The sequence below is a fragment of the Heloderma suspectum genome, chromosome 7 (assembly GCF_057233095.1).
Source record: "Heloderma suspectum isolate Gila_16-S chromosome 7, 16-S_ref, whole genome shotgun sequence".
Classification (NCBI taxonomy): Eukaryota; Metazoa; Chordata; class Lepidosauria; order Squamata; family Helodermatidae; genus Heloderma; species Heloderma suspectum.
This window is the reverse complement of record NC_139464.1, coordinates 121,807,510-121,829,799: the sequence shown is the minus strand read 5'-3', so window position 1 is coordinate 121,829,799 and position 22,290 is coordinate 121,807,510. Positions and strand designations below refer to the sequence as shown.

Here is a 22,290-nt window from a genome sequence, read left to right as displayed (position 1 = left end):
TCTCCAATTTTCTTGAAAAGATCTCTAGTCTTTCCCATTCTGTTGTTTTCCTCAATTTCTTTGCATTGTTCATTTAAGAAGGCCTTCTTGTCTCTCCTTGCTATTCTCTGGAACTCTGCATTCAGTTGGGTATATCTTCCCCTTTCTCCCTTGCTTTTCGCTTCCCTTCTTTCGTCAGCTACTTGTAAAGCCTCATCAGACAGCCACTTGGCTTTCTTGCATTTCTTTTTCTTTGGGATGGATTGAGTTGCTGCCTCCTGAACAATGTTACGGACCTCCGTCCATAGTTCCTCAGGCACTCTGTCTATCAGGTCTAATCCCTGAAATCTATTCCTCACCTCCACTGTATCTTCATAAGAGATATGATTTAGGTCGTACCTGAATGGTTTAGTGGTTTTCCCGACGTTCTTCAATTTAAGCCGAAATTGTGCAAGAAGCAGCTCATGATCTGAGCCACAGTCAGCTCCAGGTCTTGTTTTTATGGCCCGTATAGAGCTTCTCCATCTTTGGCTGCAAAGGACATAATCCATCTGATTTCGATATTGACCATCTGGTGATGTCCATGTGTAGAGTTGCCTCTTGTGCTGTTGGAAAAGAGCGTTTGCTAGGGATGGACGAAAGTCACTTACCTGATCCCAAAGCTTGCTTCGCGGTGGGGGGAGGCGCTCCGTCCCTCCCCCCAAAATTCTGGCGGGGGGGAGGCGCCCTGTCCCTCCCCGCCAAAATTCTGGCCGGGGGGAGGCGCCCTGTCCCTCTGGCCGCGAAACCTCGTTGTCTGCCGGGACGCAAATGGCGGTGGCCGTAGCTGCCGCCGTTTGTGTCCCTGCAGTCAGCCGTGATAGGCTACATAAATGTTTATATAGCCTATCATGGCTGACTTTAAAAAAAAAAAAAGCGTGTACGCAAATGGCGGCGCCCATGGGCGCCACCATTTGCGTTCCTTATTTTGGCACGTGTAGTCTATGTAAACATTTATGTAGACTACACATGCCAAAATAAGTAACACAAATGGCGGCGCCCATGGATGCCGCCATTTGCGTACGCGCTTTTTTTTTTTTAAAGTCAGCCGTGATAGGCTACGTAAACATTTACATAGCCTATCACGGTGTTTTTTAAATATCTAGCCATGATAGGCTACATAAATCATTACGTAGCCTATCACGTTTGCTTGTTTTTTTTTAACTTGGAAATGGCGGTAGAAGCAGCCGGTCGGAAGACCGGCTGCTGCCGTCGCTGAACTGCCACCGAACTGCCGCCGCACCACCGCCGCACTGCCGCTGCGCCGCTGCTGCCAGGGACATTTGACCAAGGTAAGTCCCGTCCTGGGGGGGGGCGGGGGGGCAGACCGTTTCTCCACCAATTTCGGGGGGCCGAATGCGCTGGCATTCGGCCTCCCCGAGATTCGTGGAGAAATTCTCTGACATCCCTAGTTTGCTATGATCAGCGTGTTCTCTTGGCAAAACTCGATTAGCCTTTGTCCTGCTTCATTTTGTACACCAAGGCCATGCTTGCCTGTTATCCCGGTGATTTCTTGACTTCCTACTTTAGCATTCCAATCCCCTATGATGAAGAGGACATCTTTTTTTGGTTTTAGTTCTAGAAGGTGTTGTAGGTCTTCATAGAACCGATCAACCTCAGCTTCTTCGGCCTCAGTGGTTGGGGCATAGACTTGTATTATTGTGATGTTGAATGGTTTGCCTTGGATTTGTACTGAGATCATTCTATTGTTTTTGAGATTGTACCGCAGTACTGCTTTTCCCACCCTTTTGTTGACTATGAGTGCTACTCCATTTCTTCTAAGGGATTTTTGCCCACAGTAGTAGATATGATGGTCACCTGAATTAAATTTCCCCATGCTTGTCCATTTTAGTTCGCTGATTCCCAAGATGCTGATGTTCAATCTTGCCATCTCACATTTGACCACCTCCAGCTTATCTTGATTCACTGATCTTACATTCCAGGTAACTAAACAATATTGTTCTTTACAGCATCGGACTTTCTTTTCACCACCAGACACATCCACAGCTGAGTGTCCTTTCGGCTTTGGCCCAGCCGCTTCACTCTTTCTGGCGCTACTTGGAAATACCCTCTGCTCTTCCCCAGTAGTATATTGGACACCTTCCGACCTGAGGGGCTCATCTTCCAGCGTCATCTCTTTTAGCCTTGTGATACGTTCCATGGGGTTTTCTTGGCAAGAATACTGGATTGGGTTGCCATTTCCTTCTCCAGTGGACCACATTTTGTCAGAACTCTCTGACATGACATGTCTGTCTTGGGTGGCCCTGCACGGCATAGCTTATGGCTTCTCTGAGTTACGCAAGCCCCTTTGCCACAACAAGGCAGTGATCCATGAAGGGGTTGTACACTGGTACCAAAACCTTAAACCTGGACTGCTAGTGAATAGGCAGCCAGTGCAGTTCCCTCAGCAAAGGGGTTGCATGCTGAAAAGGGGCAGCTCCTGATAATAGCCAAGCTGCTGTGTTCTGCATTAACTCCAGGTTCCAGCACAGCTGGAAATGACCTATATGTGTCATTTGAAAATGAAGCAAATATATACAAACCTTGATGGGCCTTGGATCTAATGTTAATTGACAGATTTGGGAAAATAGTAGCCATCTTCAGAAATTTTCTGCACATATTCAGATTAATGTGTGGTGGAGGAAGCTGGTACACTGTGCCTAATATAAATATCTCCAGAACCTACCTCCACGCCTTCAGCAAGGTCTGTAGAGGGAGCAAACACACATTCTGCTGAAGTCTTGAGTGTGTTACGATATGGGTATCAATGCACAGACGAGGAGTCTCCTGGTCTGAATCTAGGCTGATCCTGCTAGTGAGAAATTTGGAAGGTCTGAAACGTTCCTGAATCATCATTCCTACTTTGTTGACCAGCGGAAGAGTAATCTGTTTTTCACAGTGGCATGCATCTTCACTGACAGCTGAACAATGCATTCCTAGATGAATAGGAAATCCAGCTACTCTCATTCAATTTATTTCACAACTGGAAGAAGTCAGAAGGTAGTGCTTAGTCTGATAGGAAATAACATGTTTGCAGGGATGCTAGTTTGCTTTTCAGCACAGGATCCAATTTTTGTGGCAGATGGATCACATTTGTGGTGATTTACTTGTGTTCAGAGCCGGATCAGTTCTTCAAGGGAACATACTCAATGCAGAATTTATGCATGCAGGCATAAATAATGTTCACATTAAAGGTTCTAGGTTGGATCTAGATGTAGTCATATTGGAGTATACCCATTTAAATTAATGGGACGTAGTTTGTCATGATCAACTTAGGTCCAATTGATTGCCATTGGTCTACTCTAGCTATGACTAAATCTGGATCCCACCAGCTATGAAAGTGATGGTGACTAAAGCCATCTCTTAGATCAGGGGTGGGCAACCTTTATTCTGTCGAGCGCCACATTTCCTCGTGTGTAATCAGCCTTTGCCTGCATCCCCCCTCCCTTTTATAAAATAATGAATGTGGTAGACAATGTGAAAAGAGATAATTGTTTTTCCCTTTGTCATTATACTACAGCAAGGGTAGTATGGGCGGACAACCTTTTTCTGTCAAGGGCCGCATTCCTTTGTGTATAGCCTGTCAGGGGTGGCAGTGAGTGGGTACGAAGTGGGTGGGGCCAGAGCCAGAAGTGAGTGGAGCATGTGTAGTTCTGCATTTTAAATGCCCAGAGGTTGCTGTTACTTGGAGGAGAATGTCCCGGCCTAGATAGACCAAGTGGCCTGACTCAGTGTAAGTCAAATCAAATTCCACATTTGACTGCATTCACAGTTTTTCACAGCTGAAGCTCATGATAGCACCACTGGAAGTCAGCTGAGGCTGTTTAAAAATTGTGGCTACCACATGCTGAGGTGGTTGTGTGAATGCCTTGACTTTCCATTACTTCACTTCAGAGTGTACATTTTTTGTTTAGAAGTGTACATTTTTTGTTTACATCTAATGCAAATGCTACCAAGAAATAAACTTTCTCCTTCCAATGTACCTCAGAAATGATGTTCACTGCAGAAGACACATGAGCTTGGATATTCGGCTCAGAGTTGGAGCCACAGCTGGGGTCGCCCCACCACAGCGCGTTATGAAGTAGGCTTATTTGATTTCCATTTCATCATTACGTGCGCCAGCAATGATTTCTTGAAGCCTGAAGTGGAAAACAAAATTGAAAGCATAAAAACATATGCAGATGAAACCTAGAGCCAGAGAAGCTTTGCCAGCTCTCGGCAACTCATGTGTTCTCAAAAATATTTACTTAGGAATTCTTAATTAAATAAACCATTCAGTAGTGAGATCCTGTTTCAGATGTGTCACAGTTGTCACCGCAAAATATGTCAGTGGCTCTTTTTCACAAAGATTCCATTATAGGTTAACAAAAATTCTGCCACTGTAGAATAGGTTTTCAATGCTGTATAAAGGGATTTGAGAGGAGCAGCTCCCCTTCTGTTAATGGGATATGTGGGTGGCTAATTTCTTTTAGTTGATGGCTACTACACATTCCTTCCCCTCAGTGACTGAAGTTTTCTGACAGATAGAAGGAGCATCCCAGTAATCCCACAAGAACCCACTGTGTGTACCAGTTAAAAGGAAACGTCAGTATTCTGGCTCAGTGACTCACGCTGAGTCAGGTCACTGGTCTGTCTAGGCCGGGACATTCTCCTCCGAGTAACAGCAACCTCTGAGGTAGCTGACTAGGTACCTTTCCCAGCATTGGCATCTGAGACCCTTTCAACTGGAAATGCCAGATTGATCCTGGGAACTTTGCCATGCAAAGCATGTGTTCTGCCATAAAGCCATGGCCAAGTGGTGCAGGTAAGCAATTTTAGACCCTGGACCGAATGGTCTTATGCCCCCCCCCCCCCGACAGCCATGTGTATTACTTCAGTTGTGAAGCACACAGCTAAGAGTTCTCCTTGCGCCTTCCCCCCACCAGAATCACCATTCCATGCTTTACAACTGTTTCTATATTCCTGATATGTTAGAATAAAAAGCAACAAAACTGTTTACCAACCCTGATACAAATAATGTTCTGATCATGTGTAGTTTTGCATTTTAACCTCAGTTAAATCATAGCAACTGCATGAATACAGGAATAAAAGAGAGTTTAATTCTGCTGCCGTCTACACTGCCACTCCCTGGGTAGTCATCTGGGGGGCCCTGCGCTGGAACTTCGCCCTAAGTTCCAGCCCTAGAGGCAACACTGGCCACGGCCCCTCCCCACACAAGGGCTGCATTTTGGGTCTAGAGTGTTATTTATTTGATTTATATCCCGCCCTTCCTCACAAAGAGCCCAGGGCAGCCTACAGCCTATATATAAAACACAGTACACCACATAAACGATATTAAAAATCATGATTCTAAAATCACAAATGTATAATAAAATACAATAAAACCATCAACACAATCAATCAATCAATCAAAGTTATCACAGAACAAGGTAAATTTGGAGGTTCTTGCTGAGATGAAACATCCCAGGGATTGAAAGGAATTGCTGATGATACAAGACACATTTTTCAAGGGGGAGGGGAGGTTTCCATACATCACTGCCTGGGACCGTCATTCCCAGAAAAAAGTAATGCATGTGGTTAGTCAAGCTGTGTTGATGGTATCATCTGTCCCTCCCACCATCAATTCTTGATAGATTGGACAAAGCTGTTAAGGTTTAGTCTTAGATTTACCACCAATTTTGCTTAAAGCAAAAGATGAATTAAGAGGATCACTGCCTTGTTGTGGCGAAGGGGCTTGCGTAACTCAGTGAAGCCATAAGCTATGCCGTGCAGGGCCACCCAAGACGGACAGGTCATGGCAGAGAGTTCTGACAAAATGTGGTCCACTGGAGAAGGAAATGGCAACTCACTCCAGTATTCTTGCCAAGAAAACCCCATGGAACGTATCACAAGGCTAAAAGAGATGACGCCGGAAGATGAGCCCCTCAGGTCGGAAGGTGTCCAATATGCTACTGGGGAAGAGCAGAGGGTATTTCCAAGTAGCGCCAGAAAGAGTGAAGCGGCTGGGCCAAACCCGAAAGGACACTCAGCTGTGGATGTGTCTGGTGGTGAAAAGAAAATCCGATGCTGTAAAGAGAGAGCGCAGGACAGGAAGGCCTGGCGTGCTATGGTCCATGGGGTCACGAAGAGTCGGACACGACTGAACGACTGAACAACAACAACTCAGGATAACTCTAACTGTCCAAGGAAGTCTGAGAAAAGCAAAATGATTTTGATAAGACTAACCACTTTTATCAGGCAAGGGGACAGGTTTGTAGGGACTGATGAGAGCTGCAAAGTATCTCTGCCCCCTCTATTTTTCAGTACTATTTTCATCTGTGCTACTTAACTATTTTGTTGTGTCACTGCTTATGATTACCATTCCGGCAGCTATAAGAGCTACTTTCCATGATGGGTGGCCGCTGGGGTACACCAGTATTCCCTGAAGAAAATTAGCCTAGTTAAGGCTAATTTTGCCTTGTTACAACTAATTTTATGATAGCCACATGTAAACCAAAACTTCCTGCAGGAAACACAAAATATGTTTGTAAGAAGTGCATTTCCAAATACTTTAGGACATGTATTGGAAAGCTGCTACTTAGCAGTAACTTCTGATGTAGAGACACACCATATCCTGTGTCACACTTCGCATGTTTCATGTAAGGAACACAGGTATGAATCCAAAAAGCTGTACAGTGTGAATTGGCCCTAAAAGGTGCATTTAAGTAAGCCTGAGTTTGGAATGCAGATATAGTGTTCCTTCCCCTTCCTTCACACTGTAATTAGGATTCAAATGCCACTTGATCTAGTGTTGTAGTAGAAGAACCTCAAAAACACTGGATCCTTCATCTCCAGATAAACAGAGAATATAAAACCCAAAGTATTCCATTCAGTGTTGTGAAACTAAATATAGCCTATAATTCCAGAGACTCACAACAAGGAATGGACTCAGTATATCCCACGTAGGATTAATTTCTTTATACCACGCATACAAACCTCTAATTTGAGGGCAACGAAGATGTTCAGGGGACTGGAAACAAAGCCCTATGAGGAGAGACTGAAAGAACTGGGCATGTTGAGCCTTGAGAAGAGTGAGGGGAGATAGGATAGCGCTCTTCAAGGACTTGAAAGGTTGTCACAGACAGGAAGGCCAGGATCTCTTCTCGATCATCCCAGAATGCAGGACATGGAATAATGGGCTCAAGGTACAGGAAGCCAGATTCTGGCTGAAGATCAGGAAAAACTTGGCTCTAATTTAAATAGGTGACTAAACAAATCTAGAGTTCCTCCAACTTCTGTTTTAGACTTAACTTTTTTTTTTTACAACACTAAAAAGCTGAGGGACAGCTCATTGGTAAGGGTGCAATCCTATGCATGTTTTGACAGACGAAAGTCCTACAGCTCCCTGTATTCTGGGAGTGCTGGGAATCGTAGGTCTTCCGTCTGTCTAAACATGCATAGGATTGCGCCCTAAGTCTATGATAAACCAAACAGCTCTCTAACTCTTCCCAATCACTTATTACAACTGATACACAAGCAATATCGTGTGAATTTAGTCTATAAAGCTCAGGCAAATGCTTTTTCACAGTGTAATATGGTTATAGTACATGATGCAAGAAGCTTGAATGTAACATAGCATTCAGGATTTCCTATAATAAAAACAAGGATGCTGCACAATGAGGAAAGATTAGGTGGCAATGCCAAAATACAGCATATTAATTTATTTTTCAGCCATCATGAAGCAAAACACTTTCAAATCCATCTGCAGATGTAACTCACAATCTGCCAAGACCTTAATGTGCAACATATCCCATTAGAATGTGTGACAAACAAAACGAGGACGCCTGCGAGGAATAGCTTAAGGGGAAGCCCAAAATTCTGTTGGGCACATTTATGTAATATAAATAAAGAATTATCCAAACCTCAGTCTCATGACTCAGCATTTCTGCTGGCAGTAATTTATGGCAACCATTCAAGAATCAGATAAAAATGGAGCTGGTGAGATTGTGCTGAAAGATGATCATAGAATTTTAGGGTTGGAAGAGACCTTGGATGTCATCTTGTCTAATCTGCTGCTCAATGCAAAATCTTCACTGCAGGATGAAACTAGAGTATCCCTCAGAGATGGCCATCTAGCCTCTGCTTAAATACCTCCAGTAAAGGAAAGACCACCACCTCCCAAGGCAGTCTGTTCCGCTAACAAACAGCTTGCACCCTTAGGTCTTTCCTAAAATCTGCTTCCTTGCAATTTCCATCCATTTCTGCCTTGGCCTTTGAAACAACAGCCAACAATTTTTTTCCTTTGTCTGCATGACAGCCCTTCAGATACTTGGAGATGGCTATCATATCTCCCCTTAATCTTCTCTTCTTCTGGCTAAATGTACTCAAGTCTTTCAACCGTGCCCTATAGGATATGGTTTCCAGACCCTTCACCATGCTGGTTGCCCCACCCTGTACATGCTCGAGTTTATCCACATCCTTCTTAAAATGTGGCAAACAGAACAGGAAGCAGTACTCCAGCTGTGGCCTGACCAGCACAGAATAGAGAGGAACAGTTACTTCTTGTGAAGGAGGACGGGCTTCTCCCCTCCCCCTGAAGTCGTAATGGTGGGTTGTTGTTTTTAAGGACCAGAATGGCTTATATTGTTATTTATTTATTTATTACATTTCTATACCGCCCGATAACTGAAGCTCTCTTTTACATACTTATCTGATGTTTTCTATCTCTATAAGTACCCGAAGCCAGAAAGTAGTTAATTGTTTCGAAGTGCTATTGATGACTTAAACAGGAGGACAAGTTCATATTGGAGCGGGCAGTGCTGCGAGAACCTTGTTCCCAGACTGCAGGGGCTTCAGCATTCAGAACCAGCACCTTGAATTGTGCCTGGAAACCAATTAGGAGCCAGTGACATTGCCTAAGGAGAAGTGCTTGACCTCTCCATCCTGAGGGTGGGCGGAAGAGTTTGCATTTGGAGCTTGTCTAGTTTCCTCAAAAGGCAAGTGACATGGAACGACTGGGCCGCCAGGCTCCAAGCACTAATTCTGTGCGCCTAGTTATTTTTTGATTGACCGCTGCCTCCTCTACAGCAACACCCCAGGGCTAGGTCTTGCCCGAATCCCTGCATTCCATCGCGGTTTTGTACATGAGCCATCATGAAATGCACTCTGTTGGCATTCATCATCAAGTGAGTGGATCAGCAAATATTTTTGTATTATGTTAGCCACTGAGAATGGCATTGCAATTATGCTTTGTGCAGGGCTATTATGCTTCGGAATTCGATCTGACTGCCTGTAAAAGAGATGTAAAATGTATTCTCCCTGCGTTCGCTGAAATAGCACAGGAGAACAGGGAGTGTTACATGGTTCCCAAAGCTAGTGGCCAAGAGCCTAAGCTGTGAACCATCCATGAACTCGCTAAGAGGCCTTAGGGAAGCCACTTCTTCCATCCCCCATCTGTAATATAAAGATAAAAATACCAGCACAGACATAATAATCCTGTCCATTCCCTCAGTTTAGGATGGCGTTCTACTTGCAGCTCTAAGACCTGTTGCTTTGGCACTGATTTATTGCAATCTGAGAGTTTATATAGAAGCTGGAGGCCCCACCCCCTTCCTGGCTCATAGCCCGGCCCTGATCCAGGCAAGTGCTTACATATCCCCCTCCTCCCAAGTAGTCTCATGTACAGCTAGCCAGGCTTTTCACCGGAGTCCCCGAAGTCTCTGCCTGGCTGACCATCTCCTCTGGCCCTCCAGGCCCGGGAGCGCTGAGGGGAACTCTGATTCTGCTCCCCCTGCGTCGAGACCTCAGATGCCCAAACTGGAGAGGGCTGAACCCTGGCAAATTACAGGGTTGCTGTAACTGAGAGGATTTGTGCAAAATGCTTTGATCGCTCTCAAGTAGTATATTAATGCTGCTGCTGCTGTATGATACGGTGATGATGAAGGGCTGGCCTTGTAAGTGTCGTGCATCACCACAGCACATTACAGGGGACAACACTTTCTTTTCATGCAGGTGTGAGAGGCCAACGCATCAAATGAGCCCTGTTCAGGTGTTTGTCTGAACATGTGAGAGCTTAAAGTGGGTAGAGGGTTGGGGCCGTCCATGCTAGCCCCACCCCCTGCATTTCCAGATTACCGATCATGCAGAGAGTTCTACTCGTGTTCAAGCAAACACGAGTAGGACTCCCTTCCAGACATTGCCGATTTAATACGGCAAAGTCTGAACTGAAGGGGGTGGGGCCAGCAGGTATCACCCCAGCCCTCTGCCTACTTCGACCCCTCATGTGTTCAGGCAAATGCCTGAACAGGGCTATAGTGACTTGGATATGTGTACAAGCCGTCATAGATTAAGCATGCAGGTAGTGTTTCATTCACATAAACCTTCAAGTTTTAGGTTAGAGTAGGGGTGGGGAACCTACAGCCCTCCAGATGATGTTGGACTCCAATTTCCACCAGCCACAGCCAGCATGGCCAATGATTAGGGATGATGGGAGTTGTAGTCCAATAACATCAAGAGGGCCATGGGTTCCCCACACCTAGAGGTCTTTATTCAGTCCTGGGTGTAGTGACATGAGTCTGCTTTTAGCAACCTGCAGTAAGAGAGAGGCCCAATCCCTGTCTTCCAGTCCCAGAACTTTCTGTTCCCTTTCTAGATTCTGAGACTCTCCACTTAGTTCCATTACTCATGATGCTGGTAGGCTGGTTTCCGCACATGGAGCAGAATGGGGTGTCAAGACCCTGACTATGGTAGAATAGGTTGTACCACCTCAGACTACAGGTGGGGAAATCAAATTTTCGACAGAAATGACAAAATCCAAAGCTGGGCAATACTTTTATTAGGACTAGGCTTGTAGTCCTGACGGGTCGCACCGGGTCTTTCACCCAGTACTATTTTTTTTTTTACAGATGGGTCCCCGCTGGCTCCTTTCCACTTTCCCAGTGGTGAGCCAGTGTGCTTGGCTGGGGCCTCCCAAGAGAGAGAGAGCTTGAGAAAAAGGGGGGAGGCGGGGGCAGTGCTGCTGCTACCTGGCTGTGTTAAGCTGAACTCATTCCCCAACACACTGGGCAGTGGCAGCTGCATGAGTGCGCTGAGCATGGCTTCCCTGCCTGAGCAAAGACAGTGGCCTCCAGAGCCAGCTTCTGAGGGGGGCAGTAGAGTTTTAAGGGGAGAACCCACCCAGCAGCAGGCGGAGGAGGAGAAGGTGAGGTAGAAGTGAGGTAGGAAGTGGGAAGGGGGCTGAATTTCTTCAGACAGGTGGGCAAGATCACTTTTGGGAGGAGGACGGTGTGTGGGTGTGTTTGTGTGGAGTGCATGGTATAGCCCTTTTTGTATGGGCAGGGCAGCACTGCCTCAAATAAGAATAAGAATAACAACAACAACTCCCCACCGTGTAGAGCTATTGGGCTGAATGAAGTGGTAGGCTGAGAGGAGCTGCTAGAATTTGTTTTGCTCGGCTTCTAAGCTGTGCTTTACGTATCTATTCAGAAGTAAGCCCCAATGAGTCAATGGGACTTCCTCCCAGGGAAATGTGTATAAGATTGCAGCTTAAATGTCACTGACTGCTAGTTCCTTTAAAATGCAGAATTTTATGCTGTTTGTTTTTTAAATGCTGTTTATTCTTTGCAGTGTTTTTTATTTTTTTAACATATTTGTTTTTATGTTCTGTTTTAATTAATTTTTTCTTTTTACTTTGTATTTTATCAATTGTACTGAGCACCATTTTTTGGCGGAAAGGTGGAACATAAATTAAATAATAAATAATCAATAAATAAAAAATGGGGAGGAAATATCTAGGTGTTTTCTGCTTTAGCAATCTGTGAACAACTCAACTGAAAGGGGATTTTTCTGCCTGAATCTCTGACCCAGCCTCCACCTTCTATTTAAGGTACAATCCAATGCTAGGGATGGCGGAGAATTTCTCCTCGAAACTTCAGGGGGCCGAGCGCCAACGTGTTCGGCCCCCCGAACAAGTTTCGGGGAGAAATTCTCCCCCCCCCTGCCCACCGCACCCCCCCCCGGGACGGGACTTACCTTTGGCGAATGTCCCTCCCGGCGGCGGGTCCGGCCGGCGGTTCGTCAGGTCTTCGTCCGGGGCGGGAGCGGCAGCCGGTCTTTTGACCGGCTGCCGCCGCCGCCATTCCAATAAAAGAAAAAAAAAACCGCCCCCGTGATAGGCTACGTGACGATTAACGTAGCCTATCACGGCTAGATTTGCAAAGTCAGCCGTGATAGGCTACGTAAATCGTCACGTAGCCTATCACGGGTGACTTAAAAAAAAAAAAAGCACGTACGGATAATGGCGGCCCCCATAGGGAGCTGCCATTCCCGTTCCTTATTTGGTCGCTGTAGTCTACGTAAAGATTACGTAGACTACAGCGACCAAATAAGGAACGCGAATGGCGGCTCCCTATGGGGGCCGCCATTTGTGTACGCGCTTTTTTTTTTTTTTAAAGTCACCCGTGATAGGCTACGTGATGATTTACGTAGCCTATCACGGCTGACTTTGCAGATCTAGCCGTGATAGGCTACGTTAATCGTCACGTAGCCTATCACGGGGGCGTTTTGTTTTTTTTTAACTTTTAATTTTGCGGCCGGGCGAGGCGGGAAGCCTCCCCCCCCGGCCTGAACTTTGCGGGGAGAGCAGCGAAGCGCCTCCCCCCCACCGCGAAAAGCTGCGAGACCAGGTAAGTGACTTTCGTGCACCCCTATCCAATGCACACTTAGAAAGAAAAAAGTCCAACTTTCCCTATAGTTTGACCACAGCATCTGGTTCCCAGACATATACTGCCTCTGCACATGGAGATTCAACATCGCCATCATGGCCAATAGCTGCTGACGGAACCATCCTACATAAATAAAAGCTGCCAATGAGAGTGGCCATCACCACATCTGTGTGCCAGGGAATTCTGTATGCTAATTGTTCACAGCTGTTCATTGTTTTCTTTTGCAAATCACTTGGACTCATTGTATGATAAGAATATGTTGTATGGAGGAGAGGGTGAGTTTTTGATTTTCCTGTTAACTATCCTTGGTGCAAGCAGTGCTATTGGGAGGCAGGAAAGTACCCCTGATCATCATCAATACTTCTGATTGCCACTGGATCCTGGGATCCAGCAGGAGGGGAGGGTTTTCTCCATCTTTCCCTGTTTGCGAGCATCTCAGAGGCATGGGGTTGTCACTGCTGGACACATGGTCTTGCATTATTACTTTACACATACCAGGGATGAGAAGTAAGATGAAGGCTGCAATCCTACACACACTTACATGTGTAAGCCCATTGAGCTCAATGGGACTTCTGAGTAAACAGGCATAGCACTGATTTGCATTGAGTAAACATAATTGGGAGAATTCCCCTATAAGGAATGATTAAACCTCTTGGACTGTTTAGCTTAGAAAAGAGGCGAGTTAGGAGAGACATGATAGAGGGGTCCAAAATTATGTATGGTGTGGAGAAAGTGGATAGGGAGACATTTTTCTCCCTCTCTCAAAATACTAGAACCTGGGGTCATCCCATGAAGCTTATTGGCGGGAGATTCAGGACAGATAAAAGGGAGGACTTCTTCACACAGCGCATAGTGAAGCTATGGAATTCACTACCAAAGGATGTAGCGATGGCCACCCATTTGGATGGCTTTAAAAGGAGGCTGGACAAATTCCTGGAGGAAAAGGCTATCCATGGCTACTAGTCTTGATGGCTGTGTGCTACCTCCAGTGCCAGAGGCAGCGAGCCTGTGTACACCAGTTGCTGGGGAACATGGGCGGGAGGGTGCTGTTGTGCTCATGCCCTGCTTGTGGGTTCCTGGTCGACAGCTGGTTGGCCACTGTGTGAACAGAATGCTGGACTAGATGGAGCCTTGGTCTGATCCAGCAGGGCTCTTCTGATGTTCTTATGCTCCATCTAGCGCCTGCCATCTTGGCATGCTCAAGGATGCTTAAGCAAATGGATGACGGAGGGGGGAGTGGATTTCTAAAAGTGCTGCTTGTTGCTATATGCTGCAGTGACCCCTAGCTGCTTAAAGTTGTTTTTAAATGCAGTCAGCAGTATGTAAATTTATTAAATACATACATATATACATACATGCATACATAATCACAGGCAACTTCGAGCACAGGCATCCCCTTTCCGCCCAACCTCCTCCCCCAATTTATGCACAAATGAGAAAAGTGTCACTGCTCCTTTTGCAGGGACACGACTGCCTAAGCACATTGAGGCGGGGAGAGCAGACTCTCGAAGTTGCCTACGTACTGTGGATTGTGTGTACAAGTGCCCGGGGTAGGGATTGGAGGCAGGGGAAGTGAAAAGGGGAGGCAACGGAAGTTAAAGTGGAAAGGTTCTGCAGCTGCAAATGAAAGCTTCCCTTTGTGCATGCCCACAGAGGTTCATGCCAAGAGTGGGGAGGGGCTGCACCACAGGAGGTGGACGGTGGGCAGACAATGCCACTGACATCTGGAAATATTCCACCAGGCTCTACCCACCCCTGTAAATAGCAGGTAGTGGTATGAAGTGCTATGCAGCAAAGAAAAACAACAACAGCTGTGTAAAGAACACATCAAAATCCTGCACACAATTCAGAAGCAAAAGCAGTGATACGTAGCAAATTATTTAGCTTCGTCTAAGGGCTCCTTCACCCTGAGCTTTTACCCTGCCATTGAGATTGCTCCTTCATGGAAGTTTGCGGGCTCTTTACATGACGCCGTGATCATCCAAGGCGTCTCCTGCACTAAATGCTCCTTGTTCCGTTTTTAAAAAGAGCGCAGATAATGAGCTATCAAATTACCCTGTTGTGTTCCGCTTCAGTTTCCTCTGTGAAAAGAGGAAAAGCAGCAAGAAGAGGAGTGAGATCAATGAAAGATAATGGAAGACTCAGATACGGGGAGAAGGAGGGGGAAGGGGTGTGGGGGAAGGAAGCACATGAAAAAGGGAGTCGTCGTGATCCTGCATTTAAAACGGAAGCAGAAAGACCCGTTTTAAATGCAGGATTTTAGGCTGGTGTAGAGATGCCCTAAGTCTCATGGAGAATTCTGGAAGGAGACAAGTCACAAATGCTAGCAGAGAGCAGCTGTGGAAATGGAGTGTGCAGAAGGCTACAACAAGTAAGAGGACTAGGTGGGATAAATGCAAGCCCTTACCAGGCCCCCAGCTTCTAGGATTCAGTGCAAGAAGGAGCGTTATAATATGTTGTCCTCAGCTCTTAAATGCCTAAAACTGCTGCTAGGGAAAGGGGCCTAAACTGGACATTTTTCTTGCATTTCTCTATAACATTTCACCAATTATTAATATATTACTTTACAAACTGTACAAATATTCAAGGCCAGCTCCAGAGAATGGCCAAGCTCCACTGTGCTAAGAATGCTGCCATTTTCACTTTGCACAAAGCACCGAGAAGCTTAGTGTTCACACATGTTGCAGAGCAATTCCTGGTTGAGGATGCCTTGCTCCAAAGCCCTCCAAATTCTGGACGGGCACTGCAGGCTTTTTCTCTCTTTTTCATTTGCTGTATGTAGTTAATGGGTGGTCAACTGGAGGCATGGGTGCCACAGATGGTGAAGGCAGTGGGAAATTGGGGTGTGCCTTGACAGGAACTAGAGGAATCTTGGATCTGGCATAGAGTCTACTCTTTATGGTTTCCTCTCTACCACCACACTGCTGTCTATTCTTCTGCTCAGGAGACTAAGGGCAAAACCACCACAAGGCTCAGGGGCTGCCCATTTACTGTACTACACATTAGGGTGGTATAGTCTCCTGGCTTAGTCTAAAGAACGTAACTAGAGCCCTGCTGAGGTCAGCATAAGTGTCCATCTAATTAAGCATCATGACTCAAACAGTAGCTAGCTTCCCCTTTGCCAGAGGTACTGTGGGATTCAGACCTATAACCTTAAAAAAAAATGACAACCGGGTTAACTGATGATGGGATCCAGATTCCATTAAAATCAGCAGCAAAGTCCCCATGAATGTGAATGGAGCCGGATTACAATTTTGGAATTGTTTATCATTGAGACAGTGTTGAGCAGTATGCAAAAGCTTTAGCAAAAATTATCAATGTGTTTTTGACACTTACTGAGAAAACATCTTTTACTTTTACTAAATGTTTGAGATAGTTTTGTGAAAAGCTCCAAACCGTATTCCAGGTCTGAAAAATATGACTCCAAAATTTATGCTGACCAGTTCCTATTAATCATTCAGCGCCTCATGTTTATAATAATGAGCGTGAATGTTGGCGAATAAAGTCATTCCCTACTTTTTATGTTGTGGTTTTAAATTAGAAGGGAATGAACTGGTTTGAAAGCATCCTACAGCAAGGCGGAGCCAACAGCCACTATTGGCCCAACGTGCACTTCGGTGATCAAGATTTCCAAAAATCCAAATCAAAGTTTGATATCTGTTTCTCACATCTCCTCACTTCCTTGTTTGATTGCAGGCAGAAGCTGAAAGTGCCAATGTTTTGTAAGACAGATTGCACATGTGGTAACTCTGGCCCAAGCGAAACCAGGCATTACCGAAAGTCATGCAAGGTTTCCAGCCCAGTTGCCAGACCAGAGAGGTTGGGATAAGTGTGCATAATTATAGGAACCGCCTTCCAGCCCTTTTGCGCGTAGCCCATTGCGTTGTCCAGCCCTGCTACTCTATCAAGGAATTGGAATTAATGGCTTCCATGAGCTCTAACACTGCTTTTCTGCTTTTCTTCAGAGCTTTGTCATCTGTGGTGGCTTTAGGAGCAAACATAATCTGCAACAAAATCCCCGGCTTGGCTCCGCGGCAACGAGCAATCTGCCAGAGCCGTCCCGATGCCATCATAGTGATCGGAGAAGGGGCCCAGATGGGAATCAATGAATGCCAGTACCAGTTCCGATATGGCAGGTGGAACTGCTCAGCACTGGGAGAGAAAACCGTCTTCGGTCAAGAGCTTCGAGTAGGTAAGGGATTCCTTAAAGTAATGTTGTAGAGGAAAAGATGAGTTTTTGGGCCTCCTTCCCACAGCGCTGTGGACGTTGTGAATTCACAGCATGTGGTCACATTGTACACAGTAGTATATGTACCATGCAGAATACCTGCACTTCTTTTTTCTGTTCTAACTTAATTTTCTGATTACAATGCAATGTGTGATCTACCTGAGGGCGGATTTCTTCTTAGGAACTTCCAAAGATGAACATTTTAGATAGGTGTCAAAGAATATAAAACATAAGGTGCAATCCTATGCAGGTTTAGGCAGAAAAAAGGTCCTACAGCTTCCAGCATTCCCCAGCATGGCTGGCCAGGGAATGCTGGAAGCTGTAGGACCTTTTTCCTGTCTAAACCTGCATAAGATTATGCCCTTAGACTATTCATGGACATTTAATCAATGCATTTGAATATGTACTTACTGACTTACAAATCAATTACATATTACGCTTTTATGATGCCATTGCCCTGCCTCATTCACAGAATTTCCTGGGGTGTCCACATGCCATCATTTCCTAATCATACCCCTCCTGTGTTTCCTCACTGTTGCTTCTGTCTTGTTTTCTTTCTTTCCACAAACAGCCCCTTAAGGAAGAAAAGATGGAACAGCTGCACAGTACATTTGCTCAGAGACATTTGCCAGGAGGAAACCCATAACAACATAATAAAGGCATGGTGATAATCTACTACTGGCAGGTTAAAATCCGAATCAGGAAACATTATGATGCTCTATCACACCCATTTATGGATCCCCTTATCTGTCTATCTGGCTTAACTCGAATTATTCTCCAGACCTTAGTTTGGAGGATCCGAAAAAGCTGCTTCCTCCTGCCCACTCCTGCTCTCTTGTGCGCAGTTTCAGTTTCAGTGCGCAATTAGCATTAACCGGTTTGCCATGACACCAGAGTCAGTAAGCTGTGGTTATTTACTTTTCTTTAAAATATTTTTATCCTTTTAATAAAAATATTTTCAAAGCAACTCACAAATTAAAAAAGGAGAATTTATTTATTTATGACATTTGTGTGCTGCACCATAGCATTAAGTTCTGTGTACACTGATGCATATAAAACACCACAGTTACAAAAACAAAGTATCTTAAAGCAAGAGAGCTCTTTAGAAGTAGCAGAATAAGCAACAAAAAGCAAATAAAACACTAAGCACAGACAACAGAGATGAAAAAACAACAGCTTACTATTATTTATTTGTTTATTTATTAAATGTCTTAATCATTAATCTGTCCGGTCACCCAGCCACTCTGGGTGATATACACAATATAAACAATAAAATTACATATTAAAATTACACATTAAAACATTATTTTCTAAAATACCCTACCCCACCCCAAATGCCTGCCTAAACAACCAGGTTTTCAGTGTGTGGTGGAAGCTCATTAGAGAGGGGGCATGGCAAAGTTCTCTAGGGAGGGAGTCCCACAAGGTGGGGGCCACCACAGAGAAGGCCCTCTCCCTCGTCCTCACCAGCCTAGCTACCCTGGCTGATGGTACAGAGAGAAGGCTATTATTAAAAGACATGGGCAAACAAAACTGTTTTCATAGAGCACCTAAAACCCATAAGAGTTGGGGGCAGGTACAGCCCTGGGGAGTTCATTCCAAAGTGGGGAACCCTATTTCAGATCACCCTCTGCAGCAAGGTTGGCGCTCTTCCCCTTAGCTGGTGTTTCCCACACTGTCTCTGTAACATATGGAAGCTCTGACCATTTTGACATGATCACTCTGACAGCGTCATTCATTCTGGCGCCAGTATCAGCAGCCAGTCGAGGGCAGCACTAGTGTGGGATGTAATGATGTAATCAGAGGGCACAGTCAAGCCACAATCGAGCTCTTCTCAGTCCCACTGCAGTGCTAAGCTCCCCCTTGTTGAAATCAGTAGAACTCAGGGTGCTTGATGTTGGCTGGCTCTCATCATGACAGTTCTCATAGCCACACCCCCAAGGAGAGAAAAAAATGCAGGCAGCTGCATTGCTCCATATCAACAAACCAGTTCTAGCTATTTTAATCTTTACCATGAGCAAGTCTTTTGTTGAGCTAATGGGTATTAATTGCTCATTCAAGACTAAACCACCCCTAAATACTTTGCGTTACAACCAGGATAGCTCACAACAATATATTATTGCTGGGTAAATCCAGTTTTTCCCCATCTACTGTGAGGATTGTAGTTAAGCCCAGAAGGAACAGGAAGCCTGAGAGTGGGGGAATGACATCGGCCTCCCTGCTAATAAAAACATCCCAGCACTTCAACCCTGTGAGCACTGGCCCCACTACAGCACTGGTCCTCAGAGTTTCCACAGAAATTTTTCTGGGAGACAAATTTGGGTTCCTCCTAAGGCAGAACATCTGAAGAATTTCAAGGGAAGCCGAAACAGTTCTAATAAGATTAGCAACATTTCTGCACCTCTGTAACTCTGCTGTGATGAGATCAAAGGTTCCATATTACCAAGGCTATGTTGGAGACAGCTGTGGGGACATGTTGGGCTGTGTTGTTATTTTTAATGGTGATTGCACTGTCACAGGCGCATATGAACCTGGGCCTAAGCTTATACTAGCATGGAAGATGAACATGTTCACTGGAAGATGACGGTCTTCACCTTCAAATAGTTATGTTTCAGGCTGAACAACTGTCAGCTGTTGGGCCTTCTTCCAGCCCAAACTACATTTACCAAAATATTCACCAAGTTCGTGAACTTGTTCAGTGAACCTGAGGAACTCCTAGAAATGTCTGTCTCTATTGATGTGGTCCTTGGTGGTTTTTTATGGTTTAACCCGAACTCAGACTAAACATGGCCATTTCAGCTGTGTTTGGCTTTGAGATTGTAGGTTCATCTGAAGCCAAAGCAGAAGGTTAAGTAGAGGGGTAAAAAACCACACGAACAATAATATATGGAAAGGAGGGGCTCATGAACACCTTCAGGCTAAGTAACTGGAATGCAGAATCTAAGTATTCTGGAATGCAGAATACTAGGAGACTGCTATCGTGTCTCCCCTTAATCTTCTCTTCTCCAGGCTAAGCACATCCAGCTCTTTCAAACCATCCCTCATGGGACTTGGTTTCCAGGCCTTTCCCTGGTCACTGTTATTAAAAGAGTGATGAAGGTTGGAGACACTCTGTTCTCCTACCTCTGCTGATCATCTAATGTGCAGAGTGGCCGTACCTCTGTGGTAGAGCATATGCTTTGCACGTGGGAGGCTGGAGATTCAATCCTTGCATCTCTACTCAAAAGGATCTCAGGTAGCCAGACTGGGAAAGACCCTCTGCCTGAGACCCTGCAGAGGTGCTGCCCTGATGAAGCCACGGTCACAGCTTTAAGTACGCTGCTGAAAGAACTGAAATCCTGCAAATAGGCTATCCAAATCCTGCGCCCCAAGAATCCGAATTCTGTGAACCATGTATATTATGTAAACTCAACAAATGTGCATTTCCTCTAATTTTACATAAATCTATGCTGCATATTTCATTATTTTGCATAATGTATTCTAGTTTGGGACAGGGGGATACTAGGGGCCCTGACTTCTCAGCTACAATCACTGTTATTCAACCATCCCTTTGACATTTGAGGTTTCAGCAAGCATTCCCCATACATTTTGAGTAGCAGTTCCATGTTGTCTCCCCCCTGCACACACACACACACATCCCCCCCCAGTAACATCCTGTAGTGAAACACAATGTACGATGCATGTGAGCTCTGAGTTTCCTTGCCCCCACAAAGCAGCAGCCAATCAAGTGGACTGGATCCAGAGAAATTCTGAGCATGATGGCATCACATCGCACATTTGAGATCATTTATGCAGACAGGAGGTGGAGACACCGGGCTGCTGCTTTTGGTGACCACCATGCTTCTTGAGTAATGTTTGGGTCTACCCTTTCAAGTCTGTCTTCACAGCCATAAGGGCTAGAAACCCATGCTATGATTCAAATTATTGGAGATAAATTAGGAGAGAGAGAAAGAGAGACAGAAAGATACTAAACTGATTCAGAGTTTTGATTAATGTGAAAAATGGTTCTGTTTAGAAATATTCATTTCTTTTTCCTGGCTGTTCGTTTGTCTCATGTTGTTGTTGTTTTTAAATGCCATATTATTGGCACTGTTATTTAGCTGTTTGTTAATGGATACCATTAATGTTAGGTTGATGCGATGTTTATTTATTATAAAACATCTGTGTATTTATTGTGGGAAAATCTGCATTTTTAATTCAATAAAACATTGGAAACAGGGAGAAAAGGAACAGGAAGCTGGAAACCATTTGGAAGAGAATATACTTATTTATTTAGAGTATTTTTTATATATCCACCCCTTCATGGATCACTGCCTTGTTGTGGCGAAGGGGCTTGCGTAACTCAGAGAAGCCATAAGCTATGCCGCGCAGGGCCACCCAAGACGGACAGGTCATGGCAGAGAGTTCTGACAAAATGTGGTCCACTGGAGAAGGAAATGGCAACCCACTCCAGTATTGCCAAGAAAACCCCATGGAACGTATCACAAGGCTAAAAGATATGACGCCGGAAGATGAGCCCCTCAGGTCGGAAGGTGTCCAATATGCTACTGGGGAAGAGCAGAGGGTATTTCCAAGTAGCGCCAGAAAGAGTGAAGCGGCTGGGCCAAACCCGAAAGGACACTCAGCTGTGGATGTGTCTGGTGGTGAAAAGAAAATCCGATGCTGTAAAGAACAATATTGTTTAGGAACCTGGAATGTCAGATCAATGAATCAAGGTAAGCTGGAGGTGGTCAAATATGAGATGGCAAGATTGAACATCGACATCTTGGGAATCAGCGAACTAAAATGGACAGGCGTGGGCGAATTTAATTCAGGTGACCATCATATCTACTATTGTGGGCAAGAATCCCTTAGAAGAAATGCAGTAGCACTCATAGTCAACAAAAGGGTGGGAAAAGCAGTACTGGGGTACAATCTTAAAAATGATAGAATGATCTCAGTACGAATCCAAGGCAAACCATTCAACATCACAGTAATTCAAGTCTATGCCCCAACCACTGAGGCCGAAGAAGCTGAGGTTGATCGGTTCTATGAAGACCTACAACACCTTCTAGAACTAACACCAAAAAAAGATGTCCTCTTTATCATAGGGGATTGGAATGCTAAAGTAGGAAGTGAAGAAATCACCAGGATAACAGGCAGGCATGGCCTTGGTGTACAAAATGAAGCAGGACAAAAGCTAATAGAGTTTTGCCAAGAGAACATGCTGATCATAGCAAACACTCTTTTCCAACAGCACAAGAGGCGACTCTACACATGGACGTCACCAGATGGTCAATATCGAAATCAGATTGATTATCTCCTTTGCAGCCAAAGATGGAGAAGCTCCATACAGTCAGTAAA

The 22,290-nt window shown here is 45.0% G+C and overlaps 1 protein-coding gene across 1 annotated transcript in view; it reads left to right on the top strand.

The window, feature by feature from the left end:
* Positions 1-22,290, top strand: part of WNT7B (Wnt family member 7B) — a 160,466-nt gene that overhangs the window by 106,146 nt on the left and 32,030 nt on the right. Inside the window, exon 2 of the mRNA XM_084811859.1 lies at positions 16,685-16,911. Within this exon, the coding sequence (XP_084667985.1) occupies positions 16,685-16,911 (227 nt within the window). The remainder of the gene's footprint in view (positions 1-16,684; positions 16,912-22,290) is intronic.